Source organism: Lytechinus pictus, chromosome 10 (assembly GCF_037042905.1).
Source record: "Lytechinus pictus isolate F3 Inbred chromosome 10, Lp3.0, whole genome shotgun sequence".
Lineage (NCBI taxonomy): Eukaryota > Metazoa > Echinodermata > Echinoidea > Temnopleuroida > Toxopneustidae > Lytechinus > Lytechinus pictus.
Window position 1 is genome coordinate 32,572,395 of NC_087254.1, and position 21,320 is coordinate 32,593,714.

Genomic DNA, 21,320 nt, shown 5'->3' on the forward strand with positions numbered 1-21,320 from the left:
TTATTCAATTCTTTTCATCTCCAATACCCGTAATTTTGTTTGGAGACAAGACAGGAAAGGAACAACAGATAGATATCAAAGAAATATTAAAACTTTGATACAATAATATGATATATTTAAACAATGAAAAATATTGTGACATGAGAAAAAATAGCCAAATCAAGAAAAATTAGGTTTTGTTGAACTACGACTGTTTCTTTTGTTTGTTGTTGTTAATGACCTAGTCAGTAAGCTTTACTCTGTGAGTTTTCAATTGTTGAAGAGAATGTTTTCATACATGCATAATCTAAGCCTTCCATACGTTTCCCCCAATAATAATAATAATAATAATAATGGCGAGATGAATGAATAAATGGGGAAAGTGCTTATTATTGACTTCGTTCTTGGCTGAAAATGGGATTGAAAAAAAAAAAACATCAGGTTGCCTATAAGATAAGAAAAAAAAAACCTTTAGCACAAAAAACGAAGAAAAGAAGTGCATTTTAATTAAAATGAGAGGTCCTCATGGAGGTCGCCCCAAACAAGACTATAGTTGATCAGTTGCCAACTTTTGATGGAGATTTCCTCTATCATGTTAGTGTCCAAATATCAAAGATTTTTATGCTCTTGGTGAGAAATAAGTGCAGTCATCTCCGTGGTAAACGCGCACTGGTTGCGTTGTTGGGCTCGTGAAACCCGTCACAAGAAGGTATTCCCTGACCTCTGCGTCATACTTGATGTCAAAGGTCGCGGGGTCACGGACGAGGACGAAGAGAGCCGCAGCAGCAGGATCCGTTACGATGGAGTACTCGTACTGGTCGTTGACTATCGGACCAAGTTTGATGATAAAATCTGGATTGAAATGATAATATAAATACTACTAATGCTACTACTACTACTAATAATAATAATAATGATGATAATAATAATAGTAATGGTGATGATAATAATAATAAAAATAATAATAATGATAATAATAATAACAATACTAATAATATTAACAATAATAATAATAATAATAATGCGATTTTTAGTAAGTGACTTTTATGAATTTTGGCTAGTAAATTGATCGCAACAAAATCCAGAAGAGACGTTTGAAGACAACTCTTGATTCCATAGCATACTAAAAAAAAACATGACTCTACAAGCCTATTTGAAACAATTTAATTCAAATGACGCCCATTTAGGGCGTATGCCATATGCCCTTACACTGTTTTTCAACGAAAAAAGAGACATTCTGTATCTTGAATTATTTTGGAAAAAAAAGAACTTGAAATTGAATTAAAATCGCATTTCAGTCATTTCAGGCAGTACGTTTGTATAACCACTTTGAGAAAACACCACATCCCCATTGTTTTTGGACATGAAAAGGAAAAAAAACTTACATGGCGTTGCCAGGGGTACTCCTTCTAGTCGGACAAGAAGCCTTCCTGGTTCGAGACTTGGGAAAGGGATGTAGGCATACCCCTCAATGGTGTCAGATCGACCCCCTCGAACACTGTAGGCATTGAATACAGTCACGTTGGTCTCAGTTATCTTCTGATCTGAAAAAAATAAAGATAAAGAATATAGTTAATAGATTGATTGATGGTGGAATAAAGGGAGAAGGATGGAAGACATGGGTGAATGATAGATGGATGGAAGGAAAGATGGAAGGAAATACGACAATACACCAGACGGTGGACTGTACTGTTTCCAGAAGAAGAAGAAGAAGAAAGAAATAAGATAAAATATATTAAAAAAAATACCCAGGGTAGCCACTTCAGTTAGAAAACTGCTCTACCAGCGGCACTGCATAACATAGATATGTTATAATTATACCTTTCTCCAATCTAAATGCTGAGCGCCTATATGACAGAAGGTCCTATTTTATTAAGTCTTTGGTTTGAGCCGGCCGGGGATCGAACCCACGACCTCCCGTTCATGAGGCGGGCGAAAGATGGAAGGAAGTAATGAAATAAGGTAAGATTGGAGGAAAGAAGAATTGAAACAATTAAGAAATGAAGGAAGTAAGAAAGGAAAGAAGCAGAGAAAGAATTAAGAAATGAAGAAGTGAAGGAAAAAGGGAGGAAGGAAGGATGACTAGAAATAATAGCTGACTGGATAAAGGAAACCAAAACCCAAGAAGAAAGGCAATCTTATTGGAAAGGGTAAAATGAGAGGAGCAATGTATAATAAGTTTCATCAAAATCGGTTATGAAATAGGCAAGTTATGGACGTTTAAAAAAAATATTGTTGTACTTTCTATGGGGATCCTCAAATTGGCAAACACGCTTCAAAATGGCTGATTTTATGGACAACCCTCCATTTGTTTGTACACAAATTTTCAGATTTCCCCCTTTTTTGCATTATTTCACATCATCTCCACCTGACTTTGACATATGTGGTGTGGATTATATTTTCCCCATGACATATGTTATGCTCAGAATGGGGCAATATGCAATTTACAGGACAATAGGGAAAATCTGAAAAATTGTTTTCAAAACAAATGGAGAGTTGTCCACAAAATCAGCCATTTTGAAGCATGTTTGCCAATTTGAGGATCCCATAGAAAGTACAACAAGACGTTTTAAACGTCCATAACTTGCTTATTTCACAACCAATTTTGATGAAACCTGTTTTAAATTGTTCCTCTCATTTTACCATTTCCAATAAAATTGCTTCTTTTTGGGGGTTTTTGGTTTTCTTTAGAAAAGGGTATATGGATAGGCGATATTCATAGATCAATTAAACCTTGAACAAGATCAAGTTCGATTTGTTGACGTGTGATATCTTCACCGAAGTAAAAATATAGAAATTATTATGAACTGATAGATTGATGGACACAATAATAAATCAATAAATGGATAGATTGATGAATAAGGAAAGACGACAAAATTTGAACGAAAAAAAGAAAGAATGCTCAAACGTATCGACTGTGCTTGAAACGTTGAACACCGTACTGGTATAATTGATGAAATCATCTTGCCATATAATATCAATGGATTATTGCTGGATAGATGAGGAAAGGAAGGAGGGAATCGATAAACAAATGGATTGATTAATTTAGGGATCATGGAATTATTTAATGGAGATTTAGACACACTAACCACCGCGTTCATGTGTCGGCGGGGTGTTTTCGGATAACTTAGTGAAAAATGAATGAATATATTTAAGCCGACTGAAAAATGAAAGATGAATTTAAACAGATTGAATAATTTCATTATTTATGATTATTTATTTAGAAAGTTTATGTAAACAAAAAAGCAAGTTCGGAATTTTGAAAAAATGTGATATTCAAAAAATTATTGCATTATTGAAGTGAATTGATTTTTTTGTTTTTTTTGTTTATATATGTACATGTTATTGTGAGTAAATACCTCGATTAAGAGGATAAAAGAAAAAAATATTTAGGCTGACTGAAAAATGAAAGATGAATTTAAACAGATTGAATAATTTTATTCCGAAGATAAAAAAAAACATGTTTCAAATACAAGACTTGGCAAAATCATAAGCAAAATCATTTTGTGAGTGGTTGATGTACTAAATAAGTTGTAATAAGAATTTGCATATTTGTAATACGATATCTTTTAAATATCTATACAAGATTATCATTTTATTTTGTTTCATTTATAGTACTTACACTCAGCCGTAGTGCACTCTGCGCCATTCGTGCCAGCGAATAGGTCTGCCCAGAAATTTGTATACATCTGTATAAATAGTGATGGTGAAACATATAATTCAGTAGAAACAGAAAACACGATGACAGACATGATAAAATAAAACAATAACATAAGTTATATCTAAATATTGCAGATATTGAATTGAAAGCTTTTATTGATATTGCACTTTGCAGCAAAAAGCTTGATTGTTTATAATTTATTCCATTCATAGTGTACAACTGGTTAAAAACATCAAACATGAAAATAATAATATTGCAACTCAATATAGAGAGTGGATATGCTCACTAAAAGGAAAAGCTAACGTAAAAAGTAAAAACAGAAAAGGGTTGGTGGTGGTAGGATGCATTTTCTTTGAAGCATCTTAATTTAAAAAAAAGAGTGAAAAAATTTAAAAAGGTGACAAAATGCAGGATGGATTCTGGGGACGAGCGAGCAGTCATGTTCAATTCACAAATTGTAAATAAATGTGAATTTAATATGATTAATGTGTATTAGTGTGGCTATTTAGGCCACTTTGATTTGGAAAGAGGTAACTCAAATTGGACCAGCCAGCATGCAAGGCCTATTTGGAATGATTGAACTTAAGACATACACAGAGGCAATAGAACAACTGATCTCAAGTAACTTGGTTGTGGATCCTTAAAAGGCAGGAATGTATTATTTCCTTTAACATTTTTAGACGCCATCCGATATCAAGTAAAAAAAAAAAAAAAGTGGATGCTCAGTGTAGCCAAGGTATTAAAAATTCAATTTTCTCAGGTTTTCTACGATGATAGCTTTGTATATTTTCAACATATTATCAGACATTTTATCATTAAAAATAAATATTTCAACTTACGTTATACCACGTTCCGACATATTTGTTAACGTCGATATCATACACCGTTCCAAGACCTTCGGCGGGTGACGAAATAGACAAAATGGCGCCGAAAATTGCGACCAGCGCAAACCAACAGTACGTGTTCGTAGCCATTTATATTCTTTAATTTTGTTCTACGGAAGGAAAGTCGAAGTTTGCAGTAGAAAGATGGTGCAGGGACTTGCTTGTTGCTTGAATCTATAATATCATGAAATCGAAGACAAGATGTATTCAACTAGTTGATAGCGATTGATGCAATGTTGGTCACACCCAAATGATATCGGTCTTCGTCAACAAATGAGCACGGATAATAGTGGTCCAGAAGTTTATCCTAATTTAAGATAAGACTATTGATATTCATAGATAAACGGATTGTGGTACTTAAAGTATTCTATTCTATTTTTCTTTCCAGCTTTGTTATTTCGTTTTCTTCCCTTGCTCTTCAGGTTTTTTTTAGCCCCTGTATTTCATTTCCTATTTTGGAAGAAATTATCGTCACCATCACCGTGAATTTGTCCGTTGTAGTTATAGTCACTACCATCGTCATCATCATCATCAATGTTATTATCACCATCAATAACACCACCACAAATATCATATCATACCACTACTCTCCTCCTTCTCATCCTTCTACTACTACTACTACTACTACTACTACTACTACTACTACTACTACTACTACTACTACTACTACTACTACTACTACTACTACTACTACTACTACTAATACTACTACTACTACTACTTCTACTACTACTACTACTACTACTACTACTACTTCTACTACTACTACTACTACTACTACTACTACTACTACTACTACTACTACTACTACTACTACTACTACTACTTGTCTATCTTCCTCCTCCTCCTCATCATCATATTCATAATGATCGTCGATTGATTGATTGATTGATTGATTTTATTCGTCAAGAATATCACAGGAGATTACAATGAAATTGAAGAATAACTTGACAGGATAGCCCATGAAAGCCGAAAGGCTTATTTCCAATGGGGTCCTATAGTTAGTATAGCAAATAGTATAAACTATGACAATATTGCCATCACCACCATTATATTGTTTTTAACTACTATAAGCCTACACATTCTCTTTAAGTTCTCGTGTCTTGCACCTTCACAACGGATTAGTAAAGATTACAATACCGAGACATCGATATCTTCCTTTTAAACCCTGGTTAATGATCTACTATAGTCCACGTGCCATTGACATACTTTGGTTATTTTGATGACAACTAAAATTGCATTTTATCATCGAAATTCGGACAATTATCGTTGGAATATTTTGGATGGAAAAGGATCACAATTGTACTTCTTCTTGTAAAAATATCCAGCGAGATATTGGTAATTCAAGACATCCCCAAATCGAAAATCGTGTGTTTAGACATTAAGGATCTGAAAAAAAAGGTGTTGCCAAAACCTGCATATGGTTTTTCATATTCTTTTCATGTCGTTATGTTTTGACATTATACAAATAAACCCTGGAGTAAGGATATGTAATACCATGTCAGATGAAGTTGAAATGGTTCTTGGTAACATACATTTTTAAAATAGTGTTAGAGATCATACTGAAACTGCCATTTTCGCCTTAGATTCGTCATAAAAGATAAAATCTAGTCTCATATGGTTGTGTGATAAAAAAAAAAGCTGCATGAACAAATTCAGAGGAAATTTCCCTGTCACACCTAGCTTTCAAGTTTCAAATTCCACATACAAATCAATCCATCTCTTTCAATTAAATAAATTAATTGAACATGTATACATTAGTATCAGTGGATATCATTGTTGCATGGTCCTAGGAAAATGTTAAGCCACGGTCACAAAGATTCGAACGAACGATGCGTTCATACGAATCTTAATGTTCATAAGAACTTGAGTTCCTAGAGATTCTTAGATGGAGCATATATCTTACGGCCTTCTTAAGAACGACTTAAGAACTTCTTGAGAAACGAAATGGTTTTACGCAGTAGCGTACCGTGGGTCAAGACATTGGGGGCACCAGCAATAAAATTGAGTCACTTAGTGCCAGGTATAATACCTAATAGAGACATTTTAAGGACTGTGCCATTAAACGGATATGTGTCTTACTGATCAAATAATGCGAGCACGAAGCGCGAGCTGAAAATTTTTGATATTCAGACCCCAAAAAGGGACATAATATCAATTTTTTTTTAAATCGTGATACGTACCTGTCTCACCAAACAAACAACGCTAGCGCGAAGCGCGAGCTGAAATTTGTGTATTTATTTACCTCAACTAAGGACATTTTTAGGATTATTTTTTTAAGGAATTCATGAAGAGCATACATATCTCACCATAGTCATCTAATGCGAGTACCAAGCGCTTGCTGATTTTGTAAGAATTACACGTAAACACATGAAGCACTTTTTGTAGTCATTGTAATCATGAACATGATACGTATCTTACTAATCAAAGGCTTATTTGTAGGAATTCCCTAAGACCATACGTATTTCATTAACCAAATTTTTTATATTCACACCAGAAAAGGAACATTTTAAGGACAGTTTTTTAAGAATTCATGAAGAGCAGACATATCTCACCAATCCACTAATGCGAACGTAAGTACGGACTGGAAATGTTTTATATTCAAAGCTGAAACGGGGGGGGGGGGCAATCACTAAAAGTAGTCATGAAAAAGAAGCATATGTCACTACATAGAACAATGATAACTCGAAGTGCAAGGAAATATATTTGTGACTTGAAAACGGGATGGTTTAGTACAACAGGGTCATATATCTCATTACACAGATAATGCAAGCACCTGGAATGATGAACACATAGGCCCTAAGCAAATTATGTTTCATAAAATTATGACAAAAATACTTTAAAAAAAAAATCATATACAATGATTTCTTCTTCCCCCACTACGTTTCACTTTCTTTCTCTCTCTCTCTTTCTCCTTTGCTCCCGTTTTTTTTTTTGCCAGCCGATGAGGGGAGGGGGGGGGGCACGTGCCCCCGCTGGTTTTACGATTTTACAATACCCCTAGAATAAGTCAGTTTTTCGTAATAGTGCTTTGAGACTTTCTTTCGTCAGACTTAAGGCCATCTTACCATTTATGTTGTCAGAAATGGTCGCACGTGCAACTCACGGCACTCTCAAGTCATTCGTGAGAAAATTCACAAATTGTGTAACTACGTCTTACGAGTCTATTATCTTACTAACTATCTATCTACCTCTTTTCATCTAAATGTATCACTTCCTTTCATTCTGTTTATGTGTGTTTTCTATTACTTAAATTTCTTTCTGCATCCATCTCTATCTCTCTCTCTTTCTTAGTTTGTCTCTTTATTTCTTTCTTAGTTTGTCTCTTATTCATCCTTCCTTTTCTTCCTTAACTTTTTCGGATGATTTAAATTAAATTTCTTCTCTTTCATATTCTACTTCACACCCTGCTGTTATTTCAACTTTCTTTAAACCTTCCATTTTCCTTTTCCCAATCTCGATCGAATGTAATTTTCATTCTCTCTCGCATCCTCTCTGAATTCTTCTATTTTTCTTTTTTTTCATCCAAAAACTTCTTTCTATTTCCTTTTCATCCTCATTATTGTGAGCAATACAGTGTTCCCATTTCTACCATGCACATTCTTGTGAAATGATTTTCTGAACTTCTTTTTTCACCAATTATTATAAACTCACACAACGTTAACTGTAGTAGAATTAAAAAAAATAGTCACGGTAATATCGTTTCCTTTCTCAAGAAGTTTATTCAATAAATAACACGAGCAAAATGGACTTAACTACCGTCGGCTGCCCGCAAGAAGGGACTTAGGGTAACTTTTTACGATTTTTTTTAAATTTCAAATTTTGAAAGAGTACATTTTAGGCTATCCAATGATCCAAAAATTATTTCGAAATTTCAAGTAAAACTCAAAATATCAGTAAACTGAAAAGGGCATAATTAAACAAAATAATCGTAAAAGTTATCGTTAAGTCTCTTATTGCGGGAAGCCGGCGCTTTAATATAATTATTTATACATTAATTGTTGGAGTTATTGGGACTTTTATTGGGTGGGTGGGTAGACGCATTCCGCTGGATGTGGAATGGCGTACGGTTTCCTATAAGGGCCGGTGAATCCGACACGGGATACATAACGTAGGACATCAGCGGCGTATTTGGATTCGAATTCTGCGGGGTCGCGAGCGAGGATGAAGAGCTGACGAGCGGCATCTCCATCGGTGACGAGACTGTATTCGTACTGGCCGTTGACCACGGGTCCGAGATCGAAAATCCAGTCTAGTAGAAAAAGTTGAATTGAAGAATGATCAATTAAAAAAATCATTTAAAAACGACCTTATTTCATGATTTATTAGTTAGGTATTTTAATACCAATTGTTCGTGTTCATGTATGTGCCCTTTATAATCAAAGGTATAGAATTCTCAATAACATATTGCATTCTTTCATTTTATTTCATTTATTTGTATTTCCATTTAAAAATATATAAATATATGACATGACCAACCCTAAACGATATCTGCTTCATCTTCGTTAGAAAACATAACTTTTTTAAAACCCTTATAACATCTAAGGAAATGCTAATATTACATACGAAATCTTATATACATATGAGGAACAATTATTGCCTAGACACTAATTGCTTTATTCAACAAATAACACACACTGATCTCATAGAGCTCAAATTCGCTTGGAACATTAGAAACTAAAGAATGATTTTCTTTTTCATTATAATTTTGTGAAATCCAACTTACAATCACCCTCGACGGGAACGCCTTCGAGAACGACCTTGAGCTTTCCAGGGTATTTGATATCAGGGATGTAGGCGTAACCGCTGATGTCGTCTGTGTACTCGCCGTCGAATCGGTAGTTGGCATTGTATACTGATATGTAGGTAGCGTTGATCTGGGCATCTGTGATGAGAATTTAGAAATAAATAATTTAAATGTTGATTGTCATTTGATATTCAGGTATTCTAAGAGTAAACAATTTATCTGTAGCAAAGACGAAGGAAAATAGTTGAAAGATGCTTAAGATGCCTAATTCCATAAGAATATTTTGTGGCATACTGTAATCTCGAAAGTGTGATATTTTTTTAAAGTGACGAAAATGATTGAACCCAACATTGAGGTTAATACGTTATAATTGATAATGAAAAAAAAAATGCATTTCTTCTTTCTCAGTACATGTAATAGGACACGAGGGAATAACTACATTTAATTCATCGTAAACATTTATAAACTTACAATCAGCTGTTACACAGTCAGGGTTGAATACATTGGAGAAAAGATCAGCCCAGTAGTTGGTATAAACCTGTTAAAAATGAAAACAAAAGATATATAATAAGACATACAAATTAGCGATATTTCACTAAAAACTCGTCAAACTGAATGAAAACAAGCAGGAACAAGGGAATGTATGAAGATGTCCCAAAGATAAACTTGTGTTTTATCATCTATAAGAGCAAAATAAAGGCCTGCGATCAACCAATACATATTTATGGCAGTATGGCACACACCTGAAGTTTTTATTTCAAAACCAATCAGAAATAATTCGTTTTACAAATGAGCCTGTCCATTTGTGTCAGGCAAGAATTACAAGTCGATGAGAATAAAATGTTGTTTGTACCTATTCTTCTTTAAGGAAGAGAACACGATTTTACCATCAAACTATTTTTGCTGTTATAGTTCAAAGAGTTGAATGTGCTTCTTTAACAATGTTTATAAAATGTAAGACAATATATTTGTATCATAATTATATTATGTTATGGTTAGAAAAATTATACCCTTTTCACAACATTCATGAAATGACGTTATATATAACATCCTTATAATTTTCGCCAGTTGCCGTAATTGATTTCCTAAACATGCTAAATATGTTCCAAATCAGAGGTGAACATTTTAGCAACTCAAAATGGCTATCAACTTATTTAGGGTGTTTTGTCTTTCAAATAAATGTGAGATATATGCACTTTCAAGTCATAATTAATGTTATTTACTGGATAATAGTATACTATCTCACCTGGTACCATCTGCCGACGTAGGCGGCGGGGTTGAGGTCGGGTACGACATGCATGGCATCGCTACTGATGGCGTTGGCGGCCAAGAAGGCGACAAGAACAAACAATTTGAACATGATGATAGCGAGGATTTTTCCCGTGAATGACGACGAGGAGGAGAAGATGGATATATCGGTGATACAGTTCTTCTAGTTTCCAGGTGGTAAACTGCTACTGATGATCATCATGTCATTGTGGCTCGTATTTATAGAAAATTTATGCCATTTTCATCTGCTATGTTGCAGATAAGTAAATTGCGTAAGCTCACAGATGCGGTTAGTTGGGTTCGTTGTGTAAGAAGATAATCCTTTTCAAAATCATATTAGAATAAATATTTGTGTTCCAAGGTGGAAGAATCACTATTTATGTAAATCATGTGGACGAAAATGTCATGAGGAATGACACGTGATAATGATGATGCAATTTATTGGTTATTCATTTTTTCATAAAAAAATATCATTATCTCGTTTGATATCGTAAGGGGTGATGGTTATTTCAAAGGTGCAAATTTCCCTTTTATATAATTAAGAACCCGCATCTTGTAATACTTCGAATACAATTATATTGAGTTTTCTATAATATAGAAAACTCAATATAATTTTATTCGAAGTATTATATATTGTTGCACCAGTGCACACTGTAGGCCCGTAGACTAGCTCTTGGAAGTGCCTAAATCAACTTAATTTGAATCATTTTTATGAGAATAAGAGAAAGTCATTCGATAACATGAAAAAATAATACGAAATGTATGCAATAGGAGAGCATGTCAGTGTGCGTGGATTGCACACCAAGAAAGAAAAGATTCATGCTTGAACTCGAAATGCTACACTGTCATACCGTCACCACCTTTCAAATCTATTACTTGCATCCTAAACGATGCAACTTTGCTCATTTTTTTAGTGCAAAGATTTCTACTCTAAAAAAGCTGGAAATTTGTACCTTCTCTAAACAGTGCAACTTTGCACCCTTCATTTTTTAAAGTTGCAAAAAAGCTTCCTAGGGTGCCAATTCAATTCAAGAAGGAACCCTTATTTTCATGACTGTACCGTTTGAAGGGAGGGGCTTGCTCTCTTGCCTTCATAGTATATGTGTAAGGTTGTAGTGTGTGTGGATGGGCATGTATATGTTTTCTTTAATAGAGTTTTCGATATTTATATTTTTTCTCTCATCAAAGAAGGAGTGTGCCAATTGGGGTGAGGTAAGCTATACTTGCTAACCTTAACCATGAATGAATAAGAAATAAATCGCATTATTTTGGGTGTCAAAAATTCTACACTCTGTTTAATATGTGTGTTACAACTAAGAGATTTCTGCATCGTATTCATGTATAAAGGAGCATGACTGCACTGAAAGATTTTGCAGCAAAATTTTTCTCGTTTTTCCTTTAAGTGTGTCCGTGTTAGTCTTTTTTCCCCGACTCTATCGACATGACTTTTTTTAATCTCATCTTTCTTTTCCATATGTAGGACAACGTGACTGTCTTCGTTTACGTTATGTAATGGTTATAATTCAAACCGTCATATGGAACCTTTCTCAAAGATACGAATAAAAAAATACACCGTGAGAAAAAAGGTTTCATGGAAATATGGCTTCACAGATAAGAAAGGATTACAAAATATATATTTTTCATCTTAATTTATGAGTCACAGGGACTTACAAACAGATATAAGTCACGTTTGAATCCTCGTCCACCCACGTGGGGTTATGTTTGATAGTTTTTAGAATTGGGGTGCATGGGGCTCACCACCAAGCCCCCTCCCCGATGGAAAAGGGGACATGAAAAGTGGTAGAGAAAGAGGAAAAGTGATATCGGAGGTCATGTCCAACGAAAATAGATGCTTTCTTTCCTATACACACTAAACATTACATCGTCATCATTTCTGACGACTTTGTGTTCACATCTATGCCCCCGTTATTCCCGCCCCCTTCCATCAAGAACGCCATCTCTTCCTAAACACATATTACACAATCTTCATGCCACCATCCGTATCCTATAAAAGATGAAATGTTCTAAATCCCTTCTTAGATTTTTGAAACTCCTGATTAGGCGAAGATCAGCCAATATTCTTTCTAATTCACTAAATATTGAAGAAACAATCGGCGAAATTACATCATAATGTCAAAGATGTTGATGATTGCTCTGTGTTTTGCCGCATGTCTACTCGGCGGTAATGCCATACACACTGTCCCACAACTTCAGGCAGAGGCGTACATTGGCAGATGGTATCAGGTAATTTATTTAATGATTCCCCTCTCTTAATATCAAGGTACGAAAATCAGCATCCAACATTACCATTTTAATCTATGATCTTCATGACTTGTCAAACTTTTTACTTCCCAATAAGATCATGGTATATACTTCGGAGTGAGTGATACCATGACTGATGAGCAACATCTGACTATGTATAAGGAGGAGGGGGTGGTCTTAATGATTAAAATTATACTTAATACGATTATTTTAACACCGATCCGTTGTTGCCCAATGTAAAACTGTCGTTTGCAAATACCCTTTCTTGTGTCGAGGATCATACTGCCAAGATGATTTTGAACAGAGACACATATTTGCGAACGACCTACTAACATGATTTATCTAAAATGATTTGATTTGACATATTATTCAGGTGTACCATTACATTAACTAAAATGAAATAAAAGAAATATATTGCTTTCATACTCATGATGATATATATTTTTAATTTCAGGTGTATACTAACTTTTGGGCTGATCTCTTCTCGAACATTTTCGAACCAGACTGCGTAACAGCTGACTGTAAGTTTGGCTACCACTAATTATTCAGTAAATTTAGATGGTTATATTTTTTTCACCGGTTATGCCTTACACCATTTTTTTATCAGCCTTCACATTTCGATCATCTTTTCGTTCAATTTGAAATCGAAAAAACCCCTCTATTCTTAGACACACATTATTTATAGATCAAACGAGTACGTATACACACGGCTCTCGATCCGAACAATAATTGTCTACAATATCTGAAGTTTCTATGTAAAGAATAGTTAATTTTCATCAAAAGTGGCCTTTCAGATATGCAGGATTTATATTGATTCATTAATCTCTTATACCTTTTTTTTTTAATTCAGACGCTCTTTTGAACAGTACCTACGTGTCTGTGTATAACGCCAATTGGCGTTTTGATGAAAACCGTACCGATGATATCAGTGGCTATGCATACATCGTCGATGTCAATGATCCCGGTAAACTCAAGGTCGTACTCGATGGCGTTCCCGTAGAAGGAGATTGTAAGTAGACACGTCATTCTGTCAAAATAATATAATTCTGTTTTGGTCTGTTGTTTAAAACACATTCCAATTGCTTCCCCACAGATTAAATCTCCCAAGTGACTCTGAAGAATGACACTGTTTTAGCCTCTAAGCATGCACTCTTATTCCGGTTTTGTTCATCGTATCATTGTTACCAGATCTTCAAGTCCACCCCAAAAAATTTGATCTGAATCAATAGAGAAAATTCAAACAATCATAACTATAAACAAATTCATGAAATCGGACGTAATATATAAAGAAAATTATGACTGTTTAAAGTTTAGCTTATTTTTTTCACAAAAAAGTTATATGCACAACTCTATAGTGTGCAAATGAGATCGTCGATGTCACTCACTCACTATTTTTTATTTTTTTAGATTTAACAGTATTCCAATTTTGTACATATTTGACAATAGGGGCCCTCTTCTGATTGAGCAAAAAAATGATCAGAAATGAATAAAACTTTGTTTCACATAACTATGAGGAAAAAATCTGAATATTTCCTATTTCATATAATGATAATAGCCTAATAGGCATGTTGAGTGTGTATTGTCATCGGTCCACTCATTTGTATCCTGACCAGGATCTGCTTTTATATCTTTCTTATTTTACAACTGATTTGATGAAATTATCAGTTTATGCTTGTTTGATTTTTCTCTTTTTATTCATATTAACTTTTTTTTTGGGGGGGGGGGAGGGATCGGTTGGATTTGACATTATCTATCAGCGCATCTCTTTTGTTACCTTTCGTAAATCAAATATAAGATGCAGGATATTCATTCATTCTTTTTGTTATTTCGAAAACTACAGATTGGATTTTCAAGCTCGGTCCGATCATCGAGGGTCAATACCAATACAGCCTGATCACCGACGGGGAAGCTGCCCGACAGTTATTCGTCCTCGCCCGTGATCCTGCAGAGTTTGCTGAGCTGTATGACAAGGAGGTGATGGAGTATCTACCACTTCAGGGGTTCACAGGGCCACGCAAGGAACCTTACGCCATCACGCACAATGATGACTGCGTATACCCACCAAGAAACTAAGACGGTTTCTGCACAAATATGAGCGTCATCATTGCGTTTTCGCACTGGTTGAAGAACGCTTTCAAGAACATATAAAATGTAATGTCAAATGCCCTTCATGACAAAGAACAACCGAGAAGTCTTTGTCGAAAATTGGTGAATCAAGACGAAAGTTTTGTCCTGGACTCTGAACAAGCGACATAATTTTCGTCAGCTCCGAAACTTAGGACGAAACTGTTGTTCCGGTTCTCCAAATTTAGACAAAGACCTCTCAGCTATTCACTCTCATTTTGACGGGCATTTTAAATATATTTACTGCGTTCTTGAATTCGTTTTGCGGCCAAGTGCGAAAACTTACTATTGTTAAACCCAATATCAAGGACATGGTTTAGTTCAAACCGGAACTCTGATGGGATTTGGACTTCTTGTATAAAGAATGAAAAACTAATGCGCCCCGTTTGACGTATGTGCCAATTTTACTTGAATTTGAATATTGATGATGCATTTTATATGTATACATTTTATCAGTTGATAATTTATCTTGTATTCAAAAGAATTTCCATGTATTAGAGCTTCCAACAGTTGCAGGTGAATAATGAAACAAGATTAATGGAACATTGCAAGAGAAATGTATGTTTGTATGAAACTATACAACCTATACTTATTTTAATATTTATTCATGGTATCATTTACTGTAGTTTCCTCCATTATTTTGTTAGTGGTTTTCTTAATTGATTCGTTATTAGTTTTTTCTTCGATAAGAGTTCTTGTACATATTTTCTTAGAATATGTTTTTCAATATAATTATGTTCATTTATTTATATCCATCTCATAATATCTTTGCAATTCCTTATTTTCATTATAAAATTTTTCATGCAATATGTAAACCAGTGAATAAAAGTGGTTTAAAAACAAAATTAATTTCTAACGTATTTTCATGTTTATCTTTAATAAAGATTTCATTGAAGTCAATAGTAAAATCAAATTTTGTAAAGTGCGCAACGTTCTTCAATTACCCCATAATACTATGTAAAAACAAACGAATGGGTTTAATTCATTGTGTTTTGACCATATTAAAAATCTAATATTTAAACGTTGAAAATTATTATCTCTAACTGAATAGTTGAGGGAAAAAAATAAACGTCTGCTCTCATTGATGTACTGAATAACTTAATGAAATATTATTTGTATGGTAGTATTTTCGCAACTTAAACATAATTTTACAACAAAATTATAAAAACATGATATCTTATAATCAATGCATCAGAAAATATCATATTGACCATGTTTCAGGATAAATCATGAAGAATAAAAGCTACAAAATAGTTCCTTGCTCGGCATAGGAGAAAAAAGGTAAAAATGATAGGGGAAAACTTCAAAATTACTATTTAGTTGAATACTGAAAAAAGAATTAAGGCACACAATTTAAGAATAGGGAAATAGACTGTGGGAAATGAGATAAAATAATACAGAGGTGTACGAGAAGGAGAGAGAATGGCTATGAAGTAAGAGGGAGAAGAGAATAAATGCATGCGAGATCGAGACAGACAAGTGTGGAGAGGGAGAGGGAATTACAAGTGTGTGTGTATTAGCGTTGAGTGCGTGAGTGTTTGAGGGTGACATGGTGTGTGTGTGTGCGAGAGTATGTGTGGGAGATAAAAATATAGATTGAGAGAGGCAAAGACAGAGACACAAAGAGAGAGAGAAAGACGCACATGAACGTCGTCCTTTCCTTACTAGCCTACGCTCTCTACCCACACTCACGCCTGCAAACACACACACATATGTCTACGCACACACACATCTTAGGTACGTTCAGCGGGTAAATACCATGGACAAATAATGTATCGATTAGATGTTACAACTTCAAGAAGCTGCACTAATTATATATTTGTTTTGTTAAGGGTTGAAATGGTACGGGGCTGAATAGATCATATTTACCTTAGGTGTCTTAACGTAGCAGTAAAACAAGGATGGCATCTCGTGTCCAAGTATTAATTTCGGTTTTCGTCCTGTCATTTTTTGCGGTTGAGTGCATGCATACAGTGCCTGAACTTATTCCAGAAGCTTACGCGGGGAGATGGTATCAGGTAGGTACTCTGTGATATTGAATAAATTTAAACTGCTTGTTTATTCATTTATTTGTGAATATTTATAGTGTGACCTGATTAGCATAATAAACAAACATCCAAGCATGATAGACATGATCAGTTTCCGTAGTAACTAGTATAATGACATTGCCACTTCTACTGAAGATTTTATTTTAGGAAGAGAGACAATATATACGAGAAAGAGATTAATTACCAAGATGGGCAAATGTAGAATAGAATAAGACAGAATCTGTCAATTAGATAATTTTATCTACAATAACATTCTGTAAACCTTTATCGAAACTCAGGGGCGGATCTAACTTTTTTTCAAGGGCGGGGTATTGACCAAAAGGACCATCATCCGCGAGCCGTGACGCGGCGAGCCGATTTTGTTGTTGTTGTTGCTTTTTTGAATCCCCTTAAGAGCAGTGGAGACCATAAAAGGCAGTTCATGCTGCAGAAATATATTGTGTGGATCTGGACATAATGATGGCGATTTTTAATGCACATTGTTGTTATTTTATTACTTGGCAGCCCAAGGGGGGGGGGGGTTACCCCTACCCCCGTAGATCCGCGACTGAAATTATTCATTAATCCCTAAGAGTGATGACGGTGACGATGAGATATAGCTGGCCACTACCTCGACCAAAATATCGACACTGATGAATATTTGGTCAGGGATTTCACTGGTTGTTCGGCTCATATAGAGGCCTTTATAATTTATACATATCTTTCTTCTAAAGTCAAATAAGAAAAATAATACAAACAAAACACAAAAAATTTCATTAAAATCGGTTACGACTTTTTCATTTTTTCCATTACTTCCTCAGAATCCTATGCATGCCTTCATAAATATGCAGTGAGCAATCTGATGACGTCTTATTCCCACTTTGGAGAAAAGATTGGATTGACTCATTACATAATGTATAAAATAATTACTGCTGACACTTAGTTTTTACGAGGAAGGTATACCCACATGTATGAAAATATAAGATAATTATGATTTCAGATAGTAATACAAGAAAATTAACATACATCATCAGCCCTCCTATTGCATATTCATGAAGGCGTGAATAGTGAATGTTTTACAAAAAAAATATTGCTTTACTTGAAATTATTTTTTTTTTTAAGATTAGATTTAGATGAAATGTTAAACCATCTGCTCGGTGAAGTTTAATATATTTCTTTAAATGTAATCATTTTAGTAGAATATATACTTTATGGAATAATTTCTGCGCTCTATAAATTTATATATTATTATTATTATATATTATTACCTTTATGCTGAGTAACCCCTTTAACATGGTTGCCTTTTATTCTATCTGCAGGCTTACAGTAACCGATGGGCTGATCTTGGTATCCAAGTCATCGAACCAGACTGTGTGTCGGTCGATTGTAAGATTCTCAATATTTATATATATATTTTGTTTAAATTTGAGGGATGTCTCTAAGTATAACTACTAATTGCGATATTATTATGTACATCCCCTATCATGGTGATTACAATGACGCCGACATTGATGACGAACACGATTGCGAAAAATAAGGAACAATGAGAAATATGACAGAAATGAAGAGGAAAGGATTTCTATGACAATGACAATGGTTTCCATAACAAAAGTTATTCAATGAAATTTGATAATTATTCATTATTTGTCTGTACACAACTATTTCAACAAGTTCACAATGATGCTTTTAATTGATGAATATGAACAAAATCAAAATAAAACTACGAATATATTGGGTAATTGTTCCTCTCTTTTGTGCCTCTCATTTTTCTTCTTTACTTATCTATTTATGTCTTTCCTCCTGCTTCCCCCTTCTTTCTCTCTCTTTTCTTCCCCATCCTATTTCTTCTTCTTCTTCTTCTTCTCCTCCTTCTTCTTCTTCTTCCTCTTCTTCTTCTTCTTTTTTCTTCTTCTTCTTTTTTTTCTTCTCCTTTCTCTCGTTCTTTATCTCCCTTTTCCCCCTTCCCCATCATAGATGGGGTCATAAATGCAACATTCGTGTCCGTCTATAACGCCAACTGGCTTTTTGACGAGAAGCGTACAGACGACATCAACGGCTACGCCTACATCCCAGACCTCAATAAACCAGGCCAGCTCAACGTCGTGCTCGAAGGAGTTCCCGTCCTTTTAGATTGTAAGTCCCCATTACTCACTGTGATTATAATATATATATATATATCCATCCATTCATCCATTTCTTTCACAAAATATTTAAATAAAAGAGTTGCCAAAGCTGTTGTACATGTATAATTTCACACATATATATATATATATATATATAAAAGAACATATTATGTTCATATTCATAATCTTGATCAGATTTTTCCTCGTAGTTCTTTTTTTTTTAATAGCAAAATCAAATGGACAGGTACCTGAGTTAGTCGCATTTTCTAATTCCTTTTTCTCCATTTATTTTCGTCATTATTTACTTGAAATTTCGAACATTATTAATAGATAGTAATATAACATTATTTTGATAATACTTTTTGCTTGCTTAACATTACATCAAGACTATTTATTGCATTTTAATGGTTCAATTATTCAAAAGAATGATATCGACATTATTGCTTGATTTGCGATGTTCTCTCTTTCTATTCCAACAGACTGGATCTTCAAGCTAGGGCCAATCATCAATGGCCAATACCAATACTCCCTGATCACTGACGCCGAAGATTCGGCCCGACCCCTCTTCGTGCTCACCCGTGACCTGGACGTGTTCGCTGAGCTCTACGATCAGGAGGTTCGCGAGTATCTAACCCTGCACGACTACGTGGATGGTTTCAAGGCCCCGTATGCCACTTTTTACAACGAAAGCTGCGTTTTCCCGCCATTAAATCGAAATTGATCATCATTTCCATCTGCAACTGAAATTCAATAATCAGACTATAATACACCGAGAGTAAAATGATCTTAGATTGCTTGGAGATCGACATAACTTTTCAAAAATGGCTCGGTTTGGGCAGATTTACCAAAGATTGTTAATAGAATGATTCCTTCAAAATATTGTTTGTGTTATTCATTTTGACTTAATGATAAAAATTCTATACTTTTCTTGGTAAAAATACAACGCAATGCTGATTAAGTTTACCCACACTTTGCCAGATTCGTTTTCATTTTTAACAGAATTTTATTTTTAATTGGGGTTCAGCGATTTTAGAGTATTGTATACCAGAATATGATTTTTATATACAAAAAAAGAAGAATTTTTAAAAGTAAAGTTAGATTTAAACAGTATTAGCAAGTTATTGAGGTTAATGTTATTTTTATTGTGCATTTAATTAGAAGAAGTACATGTATTTGTACCTGAAACAAAACGGCCGTGATATAATGAAGGAATATATGCAAATAGTTAAGTAACACAAATTATTGACACTACACAAACAATGGCGATGATAACAGTCACATTTCTTTTATAATAAAGTATTTTTCCGAGGCAAACATATCTCTTATCTGTCTCAATTAGATATCAATTTTTGATTGTTCATCCAATTGTTCCAAATATTTTGTAACTCTAGTGTCGTATCTATTTTGATCTCCATTTCATAAGCAATCGGGCTTATACGACATTGTGAGTTTAAGACAGTGGTGCTCAATATTAGTGAACCCCACCAGATTATGAAAATATTCAAATTGTTCAAATTCTGCCGTGTTTAAAATATTAAGTTGTGAAATCCAGTGTTAAAATATTACATTCAATAAAGTTTGTTTCTCTGGACTAGCTGATCATTGTAGTGTCGTTGTCTACATACAACACTCAGCATGAAAGAGTGCATTTTGTGTTGGGGTTCACTAACTTTAGAGCACAACTGTATATGCCTATACAATATACAGTTCAAAAGAACGCACTGTTTAAGTCCGTCACTCTATTAAACAAAAGGTTGTTTATTTTTAAACAGTAATTTTTATTGTTAAAAATACTTTAAACAAACTTAAAAAAAAACATTTAAACAGTAGCTGTTAGAGTGACGGTCTTATCCACGAAGTGCTGATAATTTTGAACAGCGTTTTTACAGTGTTGTACTGTATGTTCCAAAATTTCATCACTCTATTTTTGGCACACGTATAAAATAAAACTGGACTTTTGATAATTTGATACTTTTGATTTACACAAAAACATACAAAGTAACCAAATGTTTAGATATTTCAATTTTGGCATTAAATTCTTAATATTATAGCAAATACAATAGGCCTTTGTGAAGTTTAAATAACCTGTATAAAGTGTTTTGCTATGGATCTTGTATACTTTTTCCTTGCAATATCTGAAACACAAATTTTGTTGACCAATATAACAATTTCGGGTCTAATTAGGTCATTAAGCATGTTACAAGATTAAACCATACCGGTCGCTAGATGGAGTAAAGTCTATGT

At 34.2% G+C, this 21,320-nt stretch overlaps 4 protein-coding genes across 4 annotated transcripts; 2 read left to right on the plus strand and 2 right to left on the minus strand.

Annotated features, from left to right (window-relative positions):
• Positions 1-93: 93 nt before the first annotated feature.
• On the minus strand, positions 94-4,843 carry LOC129270102 (uncharacterized). The gene is made up of 4 exons (XM_054907509.2): positions 4,480-4,843; positions 3,602-3,668; positions 1,365-1,523; positions 94-831 (listed from the first exon to the last, which is right to left on the minus strand). The coding sequence occupies exons 1-4, from the start codon at positions 4,612-4,614 to the stop codon at positions 599-601; spliced, it is 594 nt and encodes a 197-aa protein (XP_054763484.2). The 5' UTR covers positions 4,615-4,843; the 3' UTR covers positions 94-598.
• Positions 4,844-8,226: 3,383 nt separating this feature from the next.
• LOC129270103 (uncharacterized) lies at positions 8,227-10,891 on the minus strand. The gene is made up of 4 exons (XM_054907510.2): positions 10,518-10,891; positions 9,743-9,809; positions 9,251-9,409; positions 8,227-8,776 (listed from the first exon to the last, which is right to left on the minus strand). Exons 1-4 carry the CDS (start codon positions 10,629-10,631, stop codon positions 8,544-8,546), a joined length of 573 nt encoding a protein of 190 aa, XP_054763485.2. The 5' UTR covers positions 10,632-10,891; the 3' UTR covers positions 8,227-8,543.
• A 1,619-nt stretch (positions 10,892-12,510) lies between these two features.
• LOC129270104 (uncharacterized) lies at positions 12,511-16,200 on the plus strand. Its single transcript, XM_054907511.2, has 4 exons — positions 12,511-12,784; positions 13,257-13,323; positions 13,653-13,811; positions 14,643-16,200. Exons 1-4 carry the CDS (start codon positions 12,671-12,673, stop codon positions 14,873-14,875), a joined length of 573 nt encoding a protein of 190 aa, XP_054763486.1. The 5' UTR covers positions 12,511-12,670; the 3' UTR covers positions 14,876-16,200.
• A 345-nt stretch (positions 16,201-16,545) lies between these two features.
• Positions 16,546-20,394, plus strand: LOC129270105 (uncharacterized). Its single transcript, XM_054907512.2, has 4 exons — positions 16,546-16,944; positions 18,273-18,339; positions 18,928-19,086; positions 19,556-20,394. Exons 1-4 carry the CDS (start codon positions 16,828-16,830, stop codon positions 19,795-19,797), a joined length of 585 nt encoding a protein of 194 aa, XP_054763487.2. The 5' UTR covers positions 16,546-16,827; the 3' UTR covers positions 19,798-20,394.
• The last annotated feature ends 926 nt before the right edge of the window (positions 20,395-21,320 follow it).

Excerpts from the sequence above, each read along its gene's own strand:
- LOC129270105 (XM_054907512.2), top strand. The coding sequence starts at position 16,828 with ATGGCATCTCGTGTCCAAGTATTAATTTCGGTTTTCGTCCTGTCATTT. Across the intron at positions 16,945-18,272 it reads ACGCGGGGAGATGGTATCAG|GCTTACAGTAACCGATGGGC; the intron begins GTAGGTACTCTG and ends TTCTATCTGCAG. Across the intron at positions 19,087-19,555 it reads AGTTCCCGTCCTTTTAGATT|ACTGGATCTTCAAGCTAGGG; the intron begins GTAAGTCCCCAT and ends CTATTCCAACAG.
- LOC129270103 (XM_054907510.2), bottom strand. The coding sequence starts at position 10,631 with ATGTTCAAATTGTTTGTTCTTGTCGCCTTCTTGGCCGCCAACGCCATC. Across the intron at positions 9,410-9,742 it reads TGACTGTGTAACAGCTGATT|ATGCCCAGATCAACGCTACC; the intron begins GTAAGTTTATAA and ends TTCTCATCACAG. Across the intron at positions 8,777-9,250 it reads CGTTCCCGTCGAGGGTGATT|ACTGGATTTTCGATCTCGGA; the intron begins GTAAGTTGGATT and ends TTTTTCTACTAG.
- LOC129270104 (XM_054907511.2), top strand. The coding sequence starts at position 12,671 with ATGTCAAAGATGTTGATGATTGCTCTGTGTTTTGCCGCATGTCTACTC. Across the intron at positions 12,785-13,256 it reads ACATTGGCAGATGGTATCAG|GTGTATACTAACTTTTGGGC; the intron begins GTAATTTATTTA and ends TTTTAATTTCAG. Across the intron at positions 13,812-14,642 it reads CGTTCCCGTAGAAGGAGATT|ATTGGATTTTCAAGCTCGGT; the intron begins GTAAGTAGACAC and ends CGAAAACTACAG.
- LOC129270102 (XM_054907509.2), bottom strand. The coding sequence starts at position 4,614 with ATGGCTACGAACACGTACTGTTGGTTTGCGCTGGTCGCAATTTTCGGC. Across the intron at positions 1,524-3,601 it reads AGAGTGCACTACGGCTGAGT|ATCAGAAGATAACTGAGACC; the intron begins GTAAGTACTATA and ends TATTTTTTTCAG. Across the intron at positions 832-1,364 it reads AGTACCCCTGGCAACGCCAT|ATTTTATCATCAAACTTGGT; the intron begins GTAAGTTTTTTT and ends ATTTCAATCCAG.